This window comes from Denticeps clupeoides, chromosome 1 (assembly GCF_900700375.1).
Source record: "Denticeps clupeoides chromosome 1, fDenClu1.1, whole genome shotgun sequence".
In the NCBI taxonomy this organism is placed as follows: domain Eukaryota; kingdom Metazoa; phylum Chordata; class Actinopteri; order Clupeiformes; family Denticipitidae; genus Denticeps; species Denticeps clupeoides.
In genome coordinates, this window is record NC_041707.1 from 6,451,802 (window position 1) to 6,469,322 (window position 17,521).

The 17,521-nt window shown below is 45.6% G+C and overlaps 1 protein-coding gene across 13 annotated transcripts in view; it reads left to right on the forward strand.

Annotated features, from left to right (window-relative positions):
* Nucleotides 1-17,521, forward strand: part of esrrga (estrogen-related receptor gamma a) — a 137,471-nt gene that overhangs the window by 60,130 nt on the left and 59,820 nt on the right. For 5 of the 13 annotated variants that reach the window (XM_028971079.1, XM_028971098.1, XM_028971088.1 and 2 more), the window contains exon 1: nucleotides 10,920-11,179. The exons of 5 other annotated variants lie outside the window; for them this stretch is intronic. In XM_028971079.1, the coding sequence (XP_028826912.1) occupies nucleotides 11,124-11,179 (56 nt within the window). In that variant the 5' untranslated portion in view covers nucleotides 10,920-11,123. Of the gene's footprint in view, nucleotides 1-10,919; nucleotides 11,184-11,272; nucleotides 11,398-17,521 lie in introns of those variants that run through there. 3 more of the 13 variants (XM_028971119.1, XM_028971183.1, XM_028971138.1) reach the window with 2 other exon arrangements.

Sequence of the window (17,521 nt, forward strand, 5' to 3'; positions counted from 1 at the left end):
CAACTGGACAATGATCCAAAACACAGAAAGTGGAGCGAAAGACTTGCACATCACAACCAACCTAAAGTCAGTTGATGGTTTGTGATGAGCTGGACCAGAACGAAAATGCAGGTGACCACCTCATGAAGCTGGGACTTCAACAGGGCCACTGATTACTACTTTAATAAAACTAAAGTAAAATGTGGCAAAACAAAAAAAACTACTCTTTCCATGAAATTATAGAATCAGCGAAAAAAATGATAACTTGGCTCTGTCATTTCATGTAAAATTATTGTCGTATCTGTGTTTGTTTTCCTTGTAAGTGTAAGCCACGTTACGTTTTCCGTCCCCATCTTTTGTGTCCGCTGTGTTTTATTATTAGCAGAATTATTCACTGCTGCTTGTACTGTGGCTGAATAAATTGAGTGGTGAGCTTCCACAGATGCTCCTTCCCTGGCATACATTTGTGCTCAGTTAACAAAGAATTGTGGACGCTTAATCCCACCGGAATACCATACTCATGTTCTATTTGAAACCAACATAATTAAAGTCACCCTCTGAAGTAACCTATTTATATAAAGAAAGCTCTTCTGCAATCTGCAGGGCCTATGCATAACCCGTAGGAGGGCCGGCGGTATAATTACCTCACATTTCTAATTTAGGTGAGGGAATATTTGTTATCAAACCTGAGGAAGGGAGAGAAAGCGGGGGGCACGGGAGGGGGTTCGTGGACGAGGGGGGAGGGATCGGTATTAGTTTCGAGTGAGAGGACATAACTGGATCTGCCGAGTGCTTTATAGAGGTGTGGCAAGGGAAGGATTTCCTACTAGGTCATACGCACTGATATACCCAAAGCGGGTGTGACCCGGGGTATTGTTTAATTACCAGACGGCGGGATCATCTTAAACGTTTTTTTTTCTTATACGTTTTTTTTCTTAAACGTTTCATTTCATATTTTCATTCCTCTGTAGAGTTTGGTGATGTTTTTCTTTGTAAACGGCATGTAGGAATGCGTGTTTGATTCTTGGCAGTTGCACGCGGTCCCAAACTGCTCCCCAATTCAGCTCTCTCTTTATTTTATTTGTCCCCAGAGAGAAGCCGGCGGAACTGCAAAGCAAACAAATGCACACACACTCTCACACACACACACACACACACACACACACTTACGCACACGGCTGTTCTATATGTCATATCTTTCACCTGACAAAGGAAAAAAATGTTTTCTGAGCACTTTGGCCGTGCCGTCGCAGTAAACTAGCACACAAATTGACTTTTGCTTGTTTACAGTGGTGCAGCAATAGAGCGGGACTCCTGGCGGCCCGCACTCCCGCCTGTAAACACTTCCCGCCATGCACCACGCCGGCCGCATTACAGACGAACTTTATCATAAAAGCGCCGTGGCTCTCAAGGTGCATATTAGCGATAAAGGAAGGTGAGGGAGTTTGTTGTTCTTTAACGAGCCTTCACACCCCGATGGATTTATCTAAGGAGTTATGGCCAGTCACCATGCACACGGGCCGTCCAGGGCCCATGGCATTTGCAAGGGTGGGGGGGGGAGTCTTTTGATTGCTTGTTTGTTGTTTTTACATATAGACTCAAACTGGTCTCCCATGATGATTACTTAGGGCCCAGTGCTGCCCTGAGAATTAACATTCTCCGGGCATCTGTGGAACAGGGGACTTCCAAACTGAGTAGTTCAGGTAATGGCTTCCGGTCTGAGGGGTTTTGTAGTGGTCAGGCAGACGATCCATATATCAGTTCACATTCTGGTTTTCACATTTGACTTTTTACTACTTACTACTGCTAATAATATTAATAATAAATCATAACAACAGTAATCATTTTATTAAAATTCATAATTATTTCCATTTTATTTACTATCACAGCAAGGTGTTTTATTTTTAATCACTCCCCGTCTGAGCCTCTTTCCCACACTTGTCTCTGTCATAGTTTTAAAGTTTTTGGTCTTAAGAATGAATGTGCAATTCATTATTGTTTTTATTATTAACACTAATAATAATAACTATTGTTATTGTTGTTATCATTTAGCATTCATAATGCGACTCACTCACTTAAAAATGATTACCTTGAGTTTTTCTGTTTTTTGACACTATGCCATCTTCAACAGAATTTATTAGATGTCACATCTTTGGAAGCTGTAAAAGCATACTGCACATTGGTGCAAAGATTCTAAAAACAAAAGCAAAAATGTCAAGTACCACACTCACTTAGGTGACTTTCTGAATATAATCATGGAGATTTTGAGATGCTTTCTGTTTCTGCTCAGGATTCCTCACGCAGCCACAACCCATCATTGTGGTGCAACAGGCTCGGTGACATTTCCACTGAGAAATGGGGGGGGGGTTTGGAAAAAGATGAGTGCGGCTCTCCACATTAATAGTCTTTTAAGCGACTAAATGGTTCCTTTTATCTGCCGGTGCTGGAGGGGCTGGGGAGCTCCTTATTAAAACGAGCTCGTTTTAAAACTGCATAAATACCGTCCCACGCAGCCTTGCACTCTGCTGCACTCGGCCTTTGTTTTCCACATCCTTCTTTTTTATGCAGAAAATTATATGTGTTAGACTATTTATCCATGGTACAAAGAGCTTGGATAACTTAGAGAGAAGGGTTTTCACCAGCTCCGGTGTGGATGCCTACCATCACCACCACTTTTGTTTTAGCATCTTTAGCCCAGGCCAAAGACTGCAAGGGTTGAACACCAGTCTTACTGAGATTCTGTGTAAAATTGTGCTCCTTGCCCCATTGTACACATATTAGTATCATACCTGAATCTTAAAACACGGCGTTTGTTCAGAAAACTAGGAACAAATATGTGGAAAAGGATATTGAACATTTTTGCAAATCGGAATATAACTAGGAAATTTAGCCAAATAAGAGGAAAAGTGTTCTTCATCTTAATGAGTGGCATTCTAAAGCACAGTGAGACTCCTGTGTTTTGTTGAAGGCGTTTGATTCTGGGAATCTCTTCTTTTCTCTTTTCTGCAGTACCCAGTTTCAGTCACAGTGGTTGTGTGAGATAAGCAGAATGCGATCACTGTGTTTGTGAACTAGGCCACATGCTTATATGACCGGAAGGTTTGTTTCACTTCTCCCCTCTCATTTATTCATTTTTCCAAAAGCCTCATCAAATAAATTTACTTCCTAAAAAAGAAAATGGCATGATTAACATTTACGGTAATTGTAGCACTTTAAGTAAAAATGTATAAAAAGCCCAGGGTTCAGTTGGTATTCTACTTTGTGGGTCACAGTTTTGGTTTGGCTGGATAAGGTCATTTGGAAGAACCACAAAATACCATCTCAAATGTATATCTCCAATTATGTAAAAAGATTTGCTTTCAATTCAAGAGATTTGCAAACATTAAACATTATTATATGAATAGATACTATTTGTACAATGTTCTTGTATATCAGTTGTTTCACTGATATTAAACAGAACATTTAGATGTTTTAAAATTATTAAGGAATGGACACCCACCTGGGTCACTTCTGCTTGTGCGATGTTCACCCATAGAAACGTCAGCCATACCTTAATGACTCCTCCTTATACAGACTCGAAATAGCCCCCCTTTCCCCCATATTCCAGTTCCTTCCAGTACTTGGCATTGATAAAACGACAGTTTGCTGGACTCACTGGGGAAAGGGATGTGAAACAAGGAGGGACCAAAAAAACAGTATCTGTCTGAAAATACAGACCCCAATATACATAGCTCTATAATACCAGAGCAATCTTTAGCCACAAAGTTTTCACCAGACTTTACTTTACTTTCTTGAGGACTGAGGTGCTCCACTGCACTGCGCTCGCTTGGCCTCTGCTGCACCCCCTGCCTCAGCCTGCCTATCCACACCTGATGGGGTCACGGCCGGCCCGCCCGACCTGCCATGACCTCTGACAGGCTGACGCTGACAGGCTGAACCCCTGCTGCCACCATCAAGTCTGATTTGAGACCAGTTCTCTCTTGTTCATTCATCAGAAATTTAGACACAGTCTAATTATATAGTTTTTTCAACATTATGTAGGTAAAGTCCAGTTACTGCTGAAATTCAACATATTTTCTGAAGTAGTACTGATTCCCAGAGTTTTAAGGTGCTAATTTCTGTTGTTATCTTTAGAATGTGGGAAAAAAATGTTGTGGTTTGAGTTAAAGCCTTTTTAGCTCTGACCTTGTCTACAGTTACAGAAAGTTCTGGAGAGTTCTGGCCCATTGTCGCAGTGCGATCTCTCTTCATGTAGCAGCGCACCTGTCCATGGCTGTGGCTTTGGAGAGTCTGGTGCGAATCCTGCTGACCTCCTCGTGATCGGGGGAAGGGCGTCCTATAGACACCAGTCACATGCCCGAGGGCCGGACGCCGCCAAAGGGCAGCGCAGTCCGATGACAGGCTGGAAAAGCTGCCCTAAACCCGCGCAGGTTTAAACAACAGCTGCAGGGCTGGGGCCTGCTGGGCTCTGGAAGCCCTCGTGGAACAGTGCAAAGCGGAACTTGTTCTTCAGGTCAGCCTGGCTTTAGATCCATGTGATACTCGGAAAAGCAAGTGGAAGAAATGCAGGCTTGCACAAGCGCTTAAGGAGTCTTTGTCGTGGTGCGTTCCCTCTCTTGGCTCATGTTATCCCACCATGTGCAGAATCTGCTTTTGTGGTCTGTGTTGGTCTGACCTATAACACAGATTTGAAATTCATAGACAATTAATCGAAAGCCAGAGACAATCCGGACAGCAAAGGTGTTTTAGGAACGATGTCGGTGCACAAGTTTGTTACTTTCAAAAGGAGACACATGGCTGCTGAGGTGCTCAAACCTGGGAGGGATTGGAAATCAGACACGACCAGATGAAAATATTTAAACACGCACAATTACAATGTTTGTAAAGGTTGACAACCCTAAACGCAGCTCTTGATTGGTCCCTCTTTTTTAATTGGCATGTGAAATCAGAACTGCACTGTGGAGTAATGGAAGAAGGTCCATCCATGGAGACCCCACCTCACAGTTTATAGGAAATACACAATGATAGGCTGATGCTTATGTAGATGTAATGTCGAGTCTGTTCAGTGTGTGATTTCATAGCAAAGACATCTAAGATATCTAAGTTTAGATTGGGGGGCATGTATCAGAGGTTTTAATTTCCCTGTATCTCAGTTAAAGAGGCCATGTTAGTGTCCACTGAGAACTGGGGCCTGAGAAAACATCTCTGCCGAAGAGGGACATTTTCAAGAGGAATATCTAACTAACCAAACCAAACAGGCCGGCCACTCTTGCTCCTGTCCAGTGGTGAAACTCCGTCCTCACATGCGGCCACCTATAATAGCTGAGGCGAGACCGGCAGTGTGTCTGGCGGGGGGCTTTTTTCACTATTTGTTTTATATATTTGCTCAGCCTTATCGTGCGGCAGGTAAAGAACCGGGCCGAGGTGTTTACTACAGTTTCCTGCGTAGTTCCTGCGTAATGTCTGCCCTGAACAAACCGGCATATCAATTAAAACCAAGGCCGACGTTTACAGGCTCATTTTTATCCTGCCACAGTCGTAAGAGAAGGAGGTGTGGGGGTGGCTCTTAATTGCAACCTGAGATAAGGATAAGAAGGGTCTCGCATTTTTCCAGACAGAAGTGATCTGCAAATACCTGCGCGTGAAAAGTACTTTGCCATTGCACACATCCGCAGCTATTAGCACGTGTGTTTATGTGCACTGCGTTCTTGGGATACCGCTCGATTTACACTGTTTACATTATTATAATGGCTGTAAAGGTCATTTTGTGTGTTTAAAGAACAATCGTTGTTCTTTTGATCATACAGGTCAATTCAGAGCCCTGACCAGTACACAAAAGAATCTGATATTTACCCCATTTGAACAAATAATCTCACAAAAAACAGTAGCGTGCTGACTGAATGACATTCGAATATAAAAAATGGATAATGTTTCATGCTCTCTCCCACAATCCTCCATTCCACTGTACTGCTGGCGCATGGCTACTGTGCAGCCCTGGATCAGAGCAGGGGGGGACGCTAATCATCTCCCACCGTGGGCCCCTTTTCATTTCCCAGCCTGCACTGGGGCCGATCCCGGGCCGCTCTGTAGTGGGCCAGCAGCTCACGGTCCCCCGAATCAAAGCGAGGTTAGCGCCACTCGCCGCTTCGAGCCCCCCCAGAGCCTGTTATCACTCGGCCAAGCAGGGGGGCTTTTGAAATTGGCACTTTCCTTCATGTGACAATTGTACCTGCTGATAGACCATTAGATTACTTAGCCGCTTGCTCATTTCCTACCAGTCTAACCTTGTGTTATTTTCCTTTCATAACAGCGGTCTCTTCCCTTGGGCTTTTTTTATTGTAACTTTACTCGTTCTTTTGTACAAGTGCTTCCGAAGTGCTGGTAGTTGTTTAAAGCGAGGGAGGCGGCTCTGTGTTCCTATCATTATCTGTGTGTGTGTGCTTCTCTGTAAGTGTGTCAGGGAGAGAAAGAGAATAAGGGACACACCAGGTATTTGCCTAGGTGCACGTGGATTGTGCCATCATTATTCTTAGTTATTATTTAGAGGAGGGGTGTTCTTAAAATAAATATAAAAGTAAATATGAAGTTTATTATGGGACGGTCTGATCAGTGTAATCAATGCAACATAAAATCATTTTTTTGTCAGATTAACTGCAAGATCGGGTGTGATCTGTATGGTTTGGGCGTGATGAGCGGCAGTGAGAGCATTGCACCGGTGTCGATGTGACCAGGCAGCTTCAATAGAGGCGCGGATGACCACATCACAGCCAGTAGCTCCCTCTGTTGTCCGCAGCTGAACTGCAGACGCCGCGGCCCTCTGCCCGGCCGCTCGCCGCCCTGCTGCAGGCAACACAAGAGCACTGCAGCGCTCTCAGGTAACAGCAGCAGACGAGGCCGACGCGGCCGCTGTCTGCTCCCCTCAACTCTCCCCGGGCCGCTGGAAGGAGAAACTCCTGCTGCAGTCTGGATCTGCTTTCCCCCGCTTTTCAGATTCGCTCCTAGTTCCTACTTTTAATTATTTCTGGTCTGGGATCAGTCCAGAGCGTACAAGCTTTGTGGCGTGTTGGTGACATGTTTGTGGTTGTGCACACACTAGAGGTTGTTTATTTATTTGTTTGTTTATTTATGTTTTTGTGCAACTGTGTAAGTGAGAGTTACAGTGTGGGTGTGTGTGTTAAGAAACTATTTGACTTCCATTATTGAGGTTTAGGTGTAGGGTGAGGTTTATAGTACACATATTATTATAATGGAATTAATTCACACATTTACTGTGTGTGTGCACGTGCATATAAGTAGACAGTAAAGGAGAAAATGAGTCCCCAGCATTGTCCCAGCATGTGGTCCATGTGCATGCGTATCTGAGTGTGTGTGTGTGTGTGTGTGTTTGTGTGTGTGTCCACGCATTCTTCTGTCACCACACACAGCAAGCTTCCCACTGAGAGTGTTACAGAACAGATCAGTTCTCTGCTGCTTTCAGTATTGAGCACCCCACCTCTGTGTGTGTCACATCCCCCTTTAATCTGTACATTAATTTATAGTTATATCTGTATATAGTATATTAAATGTCATTTTCATCACAAATTCTCAGACAATTCCATTTAAATGATTTAAGGAGATCATTACAAATATATAACTGTGTAATAACTATTCTGTTGCTATTTAATGTCAGAGATAGAGAGTCTAAAAACAAACTTTACACAGTATGGGTGTTATTTTATCATTTTATATTTATTACGACCTAATGTGACAGAATTTTACTTTTAAAAAATGCATCTCCTATGTATCTGTATGTGTGTTTGTGTGTGTGTTTGTAGTTTACACAAAGGTACTGAGCATTAACCCTGCACCGACTGGAATAGGCAGCAGTGCTTGAATTTATTAAAGCTCAGTTTTGACAAGCTGATTTTAAACAACTGGAGCGGCGTTGGCGGCAGCGGCATTGACTGCGCGTTCGGGGGCCCAGACGTGTGACATGTGACCTAAATGAACTTGCCCTACCCTATTGACTGGCATGATTGATGCACCGCCAAGCCGGGCCTGATAACTCCTAGGCGGATGTCAACAGCCAGTGACCAAAGGGGTCATCAGTGTCTTTAACATTTCACACACAAATACAAACACACACACACACACACACACATGCAACGCTCACTCAGTCACACACACACACACACACACACAGACATTCTCATGCATACCCTCGCATGCACACACCTTCGCGCATACACTTACACACATGCAGACAAAAGAGACCCATGTGAGTCGCTGGCTTTTCACAACATGCAGTTTTTTTGCCCGCCGTCTCTTTGTTACTGTACGTTTTATCTGGGTGTCATGCAAAATTAAATTCTGGCAGGTCTCTTTGGGTTGCCATGTAAAAAAAAAAAAAAAAGACAATGGAGAGAGAGGCGGGACGGGTGAAGGCTGTGCAAAAACTGCTAATGAAAAAAAAAGAGGAGCAGCTATTGACACGTATCGACACCGGGAGCAATCAGCCCTGCCTGGCCATGCATACTTAAGTTCAAATGTATTCAGCAAAGCATCCTGGGATTAGAGCCCATTAGCACGAGGAGGTGGAAAAAAAAAAACAACCAAAAAAAAAAAAAAAAACGAGGAAGTGTCACACCAAGCTACTTACATTTCGCTGCTAATAACTTTGCAGGGTGCACGAATGACTGTGCGGGTGTGAATGACTGTGTGCACGAATGACTGCTATTGGTGGGGGGGCTCACATAGCGGACAGAGGGTCGGCTCACAAATATGGAAATGTGACCTAAGGGGGGGGGGGGTCATCCGGGGGGGGGGGGGGGGGAACCACAGACGGAACCACAGAGGTTGGGGGGGCATGGAAAGATGAGCGATGAGTGTCACGCGTCTTTCACACCACCACAAGTTGTTATGGCCACCGTATAGCGTGGCCGCGTGCAGCTTTTTACGCGTTTGATCCGTTGTAAATCTTAATATGTGTTGTGTGTTTGTGGGTCTCGGGGGACACGGCACAACACAGGTAGCTCCTCTGCCGAATTCAAAGGCCCCTCCTCTCCCCCTCGTCTACAGCTCGCGTTTGTTAGGGAGCAATTAAAACATGTCTTCAAATGGCTCCGGCTCCCCCTTTGAACGCCTCCCTTTACAGTTTTAAGCCCGCCGCCTTGTTTTTGGTGATGCCGGATGAAATTTCTGGATGAATTCATTATGCGGATGTGTTTTTTGTTGAGAGGAACTGTTCGTGTGTGTGTGTGTGTTTGCTTTCTCTTTTGTCAAGCTCGCAGTGTTCGTCCTTCAGCAATGGCAACAGTTCTTGAACAAACCCATGCATGAAAATCCACAAGCATTGAGATAAAAGGTAAAACTCTAGATATATTTCCTGGCTGGTGAGAGGGGCGGAAAAGGCATTTGGCTCTGTGCTGAAGTATCAGCTTACGGGGACATGCAGACAGCATTGATTAAAACTCGTCCCTGTCCACGTACATATCATGCACAGTATATCACAGCGCCCTGCATTTACTGTAAACACGGTTTTGGAGTCCTAACGGGGATGTAATGCACACCGGGAAATGATTCCTTATTCATTTTTTCCTGTCTGCATTTTTTTTACTGTATGCATATCGGGGATATTAATTATGAAACAAGTTTCCTGAAATCGAACGTGCTTTTATTTTTTTTTGTGCAGCTCCATCCCAGCAAGTGTGGGGATGCACGAGGACGGGGGCATGTCATGTGAGGGTATGTGTGTGTGTGTGTGTGTGTGTTTGGGGTATGGTGAAAGGAGAAAAACGGATGAGCTGCAGAAATGAGGTTCAAATCCCTGTAAGTTGGGAAATATGAAAGGCGGCCCAAGACGGTCAGGGCTGCGGCGTGGTGAGCGGCGGAATCTTTAGCGGAGCGGCGGAGCCGCTGAATTTTCTTATCAGTGGGGAATAGTGGTGGGCTGAGAAAGCAGCAATATATTCCCTGCTGCTGGTGGAAATGCAGTGGGCCGGGGACGCTCCGGCAGAGGCCGGCCAGACGTTGTTAAAGTGCGTCCCGGTGATTCCGGAACAAAGGGGAGCCTTTGATCTTCCCCTCGCAGTTTCTCCCGGATCCGTCAATGATCCCATCACTGGCACAATGCGGTCTGAACGCAACTCATTTGGGGAAAATAATACCGCCCCCGCCCCCCCATCCTCACCAAAAATAAAAAATAAAAAATAAAAAAATGTTGACTCTGGATTTCAGGATTCTTCCGGGCTGCACTTTCTTTGAATATTCATCCCTACAGGAGCTCGCCTGCAACTTCAACATCTTCTGCTCTCTCTCTCTTACTCTTTTTTTTTTTTTTTTTTTTGGTGTGGCTGTGTTTCTTTTACAAACACCCGCTCCTACTGTTCCCCTCACATGCTCACTCTATATCTTTGTGCCAATCACACACACACACATTTCGCAGTAGACACAAACACAAACCCCTATGCAGCGTGTATTTTTACATTATGCAGTTAAAATGCAAACACCCAGGGTTTTTTTTTTTCTATAAAAATTCTGTAAAATAATTTGTAATATTATCTGTGGAAAGTATTCAGCATGGGCAACAGTAGCAAACAAAAGAAACAGAACACGCTTATTCCCCTTCTTTTCAGAATGACAAGGTTTTTAGTCTCCATTCTGGACAAGTGGACGCTGATGAGAGAGAACGCGCTGCTTCTTTAAATCCCCCCCTCAGTGGCTTGCTCGCTCTCTCGGCCCCCCTCCTCTCTCTCTCTCTCTCTCTCTCTCTCTCTCTCTTTGTCTCTACCCCTCCCTCTCCACCTGCTTCCTATCGCTCCGTGTGCGCAGACAGTGCCCTGTCCTGCTCCAATTGGCTGGGAGCGCACCAATCTGGCGTCTGCTCGGGCCGGGGGGACTGCATATGCAAAGCCCTGCTTCATATTAATGAGCTTCAATCGTGGCTTTAAGTCCTTGATTAGAAGAGTGCAAGAGCTTTTGGTCCCAACTGGCTGTGCCTATAGGCTTGTCACCAGGAGAACATTTCTGTTAATTGCAGCGCTCTGTCACGAAAAGAGAGCGAAGCGAGGGAGAGAGAGAGAGAGAGAGAGGAGAGAGAGAGGAGGAAAAAAAAAACACTTTGATTTATAGAGGGGGTTTGCTCACATTATGGTCACAGAGCGCACATGGATTCGGTAGAACTTTCTCTTCCCGAGTGTTTCTCCCTGCACTCTGAACAAGAGTAGGTAAATTTTCTCTTTTCTTCTTCTTCGCCTGCTTGTCCGTGTTCGTGTTGCCTGATGTGCTTGTGTGTGCGTGTATGTGTGTGTGCGTGATACCGTGTGTGTGTCAGTGGTGCAGCGCTGGCCGGTAGCACGTTGAGGTTGTTTTCGGCCGTAGAAGTAAGTGTGTGTGAGCGTGCGGGGCATCGTCGGCTGCGTGGCAGGGCTTCGGCTGTAGGTGAGTTCTACCTGAACCAGACCACTTCCCTTTTCATCCCAGTCTGTTCAGGTGACAGTTTGTGGAGGGGACACAGTTTTCTGTTTTCTGGTCCGGCGGTGAGGTGTGAGGGGGACGGGGGACGGGGGGGGACGGATCAGCGGCTCAGGCGGCAGGAGGAGGGGGCGAAAGCTGTCCGGAGCGACAGGAGAGCTTGAATTTCAGCCGGCCGGCTCAGCGTGTGGCCCACTGGAGGCTTTGGGGCGGGTCGGGGAGGGAGGGGGGACAGCGGCGGACGGCGCGCTCTCTCTCCCTCCTCTCCCCCCCTCTCGCTGGGCTCGGCAGCCCGCGCACGGCACGCCGGTGCTGGGGGCTGAGCTCGGCTGTCCCGGCGGTGCGGGGAAACGCTGACCAAACTCACCCACAAGTCAGCCGGAGACGAGGAGCACAAGGCTTAAAAAGGACCCCCAAAAAATACAAATTCTATATACGCCCAATGTGCATTAAGTGCCGAAGTTATGAAATATTGTTGAGCTAAATATACTTCTGAAACTGAAATTATGAACTAAAGTATGAATATGTATGAAACTAATTGTCTTGTGTTGAAGTGCATATTAGAGGATGTGTATCTGAGGTGTGTGTGTGTGCTATATTGTCACAAAAATCGAATAATTAGTTACATGTTAAATAAATAAAAGAGTCGGGCGAGTTTCGGAACTGGTCACCTCCGGCTATCAGCGCGGCTGATAAGAGGTAACCGGGGAAGAAAGGGGGGGGGGGCGGTGTTAGGTAGCTAATGCACAGGTACTCCAGCGCACCTCTAACCGGCGCGGTCACTGTTAAACCCTGACGTGGCGAGGAGGGTTACTGACGCCACCGTAAATCGCTGCACTGCAGAAAACTTTCGGCCGCCGAGATCTGCGGTTGCACAGTCGTTTTCCCTTTTGTGTTTGATTTTCGGTTGTCTGTCTCAGAATAAAAAGCGTTGGGGCCGTGCCGCGACGCCGTGAGACAGCTGAGATGGCAGCAGACGCCTCTCGTCTTCAGCCCCACTTGATTTCTCCTCATCTGGGTCATTAGACTGTGTGCATTATGGCAGCTTACGGCTGTAAATTCGGTGATAAGGACGGCGCAGTCTCACAGCCTCCTGGACGGTCGCCGTCGCCGCCGCTGATTCAACGTTTGATCTTTTCAGAAATAAATTGACTGCTGAGAATCTAATTGGCACATTTATGAGAGTAACAACAAGTGCTGATTTGGTTATTATCGTAATTGCAGCCGATTATAATCTTCACATACCTTAAACATGCATGCGTTGCCATTCTTTTCTGTACTTTATTTCAAGAGTCAGGAAAATTATGATTCAGAAAAAAAGCTCATTGTGGGTTATTTGTCCTTTAATTTTAAAATCTGAAAATATTTGTGCAATTCTAGTTCAATGCGATTGCATTTAGAATGGTTTCTGATGAACACTTTCAGGCTTTCGTTATTTTGTTGTGTTTATAAAATGATAGAATCTAAATTTAAATGGGCAAAAAATTTTTTACGTTTATTTGATATTTTGCAAAATTCATTTTTCTGCTTGTAAGATTTTGAAACCAGCTTTTCCACAGCATGTGCGAATTTAAGTGAACATTAATTAAAATGCGACTCCATTGGAGTAACCAGGCAAACAAATAAGGCCACTTAAAAGCACACAAATATTGAGTGGTGTTAAAAATGTAATTGATTTCTTTTTATGGCTTTTGCATGCTGCTAGTTTTAAACTGGCATTACTTGTGCCCTCATTTAGGGGTGTTTTTTCTTTTATTCAGCTTTTGGTTTTACTTGGTCACAGTGAATTCTCCTGTTTTCCCCCTGAGTAATTTCCTCTCTCTAGTCTGACATTGTGTCTAATTGCTCAAGCTGTCTGTCCATCCAAGGCTCCATTAGGTGCCTTTTGTCGCTTGGCGGAGATTTTGAGAGGCTGTTGGTACTGAGCCTTTGAAGAAAAGTTGACGATTTTATGTTTTTTTTTTTTTTCCTTTTCTTTTTCACTCTCCCTTTCTCACGTGAGGAGAGAAGCAGGAGAAACACCAGAGGCAGGGATCAGGAGGAATAAAGGCAGAGCGCGTAAATTAAATTCCCTCTAATCTCCTTATAAAATCATTTACTTAATTCATCCATCAAATGATGTCAATACGCATAACAGCAGTTCTCTTTTTTTTTTTTTTTGGTGCTGGTGGTGGTCGCTGAGCTCACGCCGGGTGTGTGTCCACAGTGTGAAGTGTGTTACACGTCTCTTCCCCGCCGCTGTCTGGACGCTCATTGTGTTTATGGTGTCCCGGGCTTATTTGAAGGAGAGCGTCGCCACTTCCCCCTTATTTGAAGGGGTCCGGGGGTAATTAACTGCACTTAAAAGAGCCCCTCTGAGCGGCCGCTCATTCGGAAGGGGCAGCTTCTCTTCTTTTTTTTTTTTATCCTTTTGTCTGAAAGGTACAATAAGTGGTGTGGTGGACACACTCACACACACACACACACACACACACACACACACAGGTGCCATGTATGTGTGGAAACAAACACACACACTCAAAAGCTGCAGAGAGAGAGAGAGAGAGAGAGAGAGAACAGTCCTTGATGATGTGATTGTCAATTTCTCTGATTTATGCCCAATCCATCAGGATTTCTCTGACAGCCACGGGTGTGTCTCCATCCGAGGTCGGGAGGCAGCGGTGGCGCGGCGGCAGCTGAGGCTCAGGCGACACCATTAGTGAGATACACGCTGCAATTAGCAATTATGAGCGGCCACGCCGCCACACTGATGCTATTTGAATTTTTGAAAGAGGGTCCACCTTTAAATTCAATTGTCCCACGTCCCAGCGGGACCCCTTCGTTCTTTTAGCATTCAGAGTGACTTCCTGCTCTTTTTTTTTTTTTTTTACTTCTGATGGATGAAGGTGCTATTTGCTGGCAGCTTTTGCATAACATTTTTATCTACTTTTATATAAAATGTGGTTAGCGGTATTAACACGGCAGGTTTTTTTCTTTTCTCATCCGAGTGTGTGTAACACGTTATTTCATTTTGTGTGCCATCCTGCCCTTTTTGTAGCAAAAGAAGGTTGCATCGCTATGCAAATGCAGCCCCTCGGTAAACTCTTTTTTTGCGGCTCCGTAGAAACAGTCAGGAGAGGGCCGGCCTGATTGTGGCAGCGGGGGGAAAGTTGGCGGCGGTTTGCTTATCAAATGGAAGAGGAGGGGCGATTTGCATGCGGCCACAGGGCTGCCGGGGCTACTTTTTTTATTTTTTCGTGACCGGCAGCAGTTCTAATGCCCTCGGCTCACACACTCCGGACACACACCTGAGATGTCGAGTTTGAGCTGAGGATTAACGCCTGTGTGTGTGTGTGTGTGTGTGTGTGTGTATATCTGTATGTGTGTATGTAATGCTTCGGTTGCATGTGCATATATACGTTAAGTACGTGTATTTCTACGTATATATGTTGTTGCACGTGCATGATTGTAAGTGTGTGGGTGTGTGTGTGTGTGAGGAAGTGTGAGAGAAGCAAGCAAGTGAATGTGAGTTTGTGTATGTGTATATATATATATACGTGTGTATGTGTGTATGTTGTGTGTAACCGAGAAAAGGTTTAGCATGTTCGTTCCCCTCCGTACACCAGCGTGTCTCTCTCTTTCTCTCTCTCTCTCTCTCTCTCTCTCTCTCTCTCTCTCTTTCTCTCTCTCTCTAGAGGGCGCGTGTCATTCTGCAGTCCGACTCGCTGCAGTTTTTATCTCTTTCACATCCATTGGCCTTGTGCTAAATTATGGAATTGTCAGCGGCGCGGCGCCGGCTGTTGGAAATGAATGGACGGCGCGTGCGGCAGGTGACAGTGAAAGATTTTGCTGCTCGTTCTCCCATCATACTTCAGGGGTGAAGTTTGATGGGGGGCGAGCGACAGCGGGGGCCGACTGCTCCCCCTGTCTCTTCCGCTGCCTTCCTTTCAGCTGGAATAACGGGGTGAACCACTGAACCAGACACCCCCCAACTATTCGGATTCAGGCCTTTGTCCATGCCGTTCTGAAATTAGATACAGTTTTATTAGAGCAAATAGAATATTTAAAAAAAAATGTAGAGTTTATTTCTAGAATAAATTAATTTCTAAATATAACTGTTAAATATTATAAGTGGACAAAATTTCATTTAAAAAAATGGATGAGAATAACATGTTTGAATAAATAAATACACAGAACTATTGAAATGTAATATATTTTTGCTAGAATTTGTCATTTTCTTTACATACGTATGTGGAATCTAGTCCGGCATTGGTGTGTTTTGATCAGTGAGCAGACATTGATCATCTGACACACACTCCCTGAGACACATCACACAGGGTTCAACCCACTACCCAGAATTCAGAGTAGGTCAGAGATTAAGATGAATATTTCACATCAGTCCCATTCCCACTTTTTTATTAATTTTATCTTCAGAATATGCACAGAGATTAATTATCAGCACTGAAATATATCTATTTTTCCTCAATAAATAAACTGATCAAATGTGGTCATGAAATATTGCATGATACAGTGTTTCTGGCCATCTCAGTAATATATATATATTTATTCTTGTTCCACACCGGATGTTCTGACTCTTTCAGATTTGAGGATTTTAAAAGCAAATCTGCTTATCTGCAGTAATTTGCCAGGACATTATGTGCTGTACCTGGCGGCAGAGGCATTTCGTAACCGGCCCTGCCTGTCCCCGTCCCTGTACCCGTCCTCCAGCATGTTGTGTGATGAGTGTGTATGTCCAGCCGGCCATGGGCCCCGGAGCCCGAAGCCCCGTCGCAGATTGGTGCTTGTTGGAGGGCAGGGGGCCACAGGGCCGGGCCGTTCGTATTGTGCAAACGCTTCCTCCCTTATCTGTGACCCCGCCTCCACCGTTGCCCTGCCCCCTCCTCCGTCCGGGGCTGCAGCGTCCGCGCTCCTGTAGAAGGCGCTCTTGTCGGGGCCGCCGTATCCGCACACGCTCCGTCATATTAAAGCCGACAGCCCATCTGCCGCACCGGTGCTGGGCAGCGACCGCCACACTCTCCAGCTGTGCCGTTCCTCTGACCACAGCACCACAGGTTAATGCAAAGATTAGAATAACATCACACACACCGACACATGCATGCAAACACACACACACCTCCGCAACCTGGGCTCCTGGGGCTGGATTTGCATTGACTGGGACTGTGTCGGTGTCCAGTGGTGTAACTGGGGTGAGACCGAGGGCCAGTGGCTCTCCGGAAATGATGTGTGTTGCGGTACGGTCCCAGCGTATTGGGCTGCCACAGGACACCCAGCGTTGTCGCCACGAGTGACACATAGGACCCCAATGCAGCGTTAGGAAGCCTGAGACCTGTCTAACCAATCAGGGCTCTGCAACTCACAGATGGGGCGGCAACACATGAGCGCGCTGCTGAGCACCGGCGCAAACTCGGCGAAGACACACACGCATTCACACACTATATACTAACAAGTACACTCACATACATGCAAACATCAGCTTTCAAAGGCAGGCCTACAGCATTACACACACACACACACACACACTTGGCTTAATTCAGCTCATTGTCCTCCCTGCTAATCCTTGTCCAAGCGCCGGCTGTACTTACTGCTTTTGACAGGAGCGTGAAATGGGCTCAGGTAGAACCCTATAGGTTAATTCTCCCATCCGCAGCTGTCTGCTCTCCTCCCGTCTCACGACTTTCTTCTCCATGCCCCGCTGAGGGGGCTTCCTGTTTATTTATTTATGTATATTATTTATGTTATTATTTATGTTTTATAATCGTTTCCCTGGTCATTATTTTTCTAGTTACAATTTGGATTTTTTACAGTTTTTTTTTGTAACAGTAGAGTTAAAGCAGGCTATTTTAGTAGTTTACTCTGAATCTTTCCCCTGAAGTCCTCCTCACTCCTCCTCACCCAGCCCCCTCGGTTTTATCACCACCTGCTTTTGTCTTCCCCTCCCTGCTCCCTCTCTCTCGGTGGGCTTTGTCGAGCACTTAACGGAAGCCCCTGGAGGGAAAGTGGCGGTTTTGCTGACGGACTCCCTCTGATAAAATGTTTTTGTTGTCGAACACATGCCCATCCTACAGAGTGCACTTCACTCCGCATCCCGCCA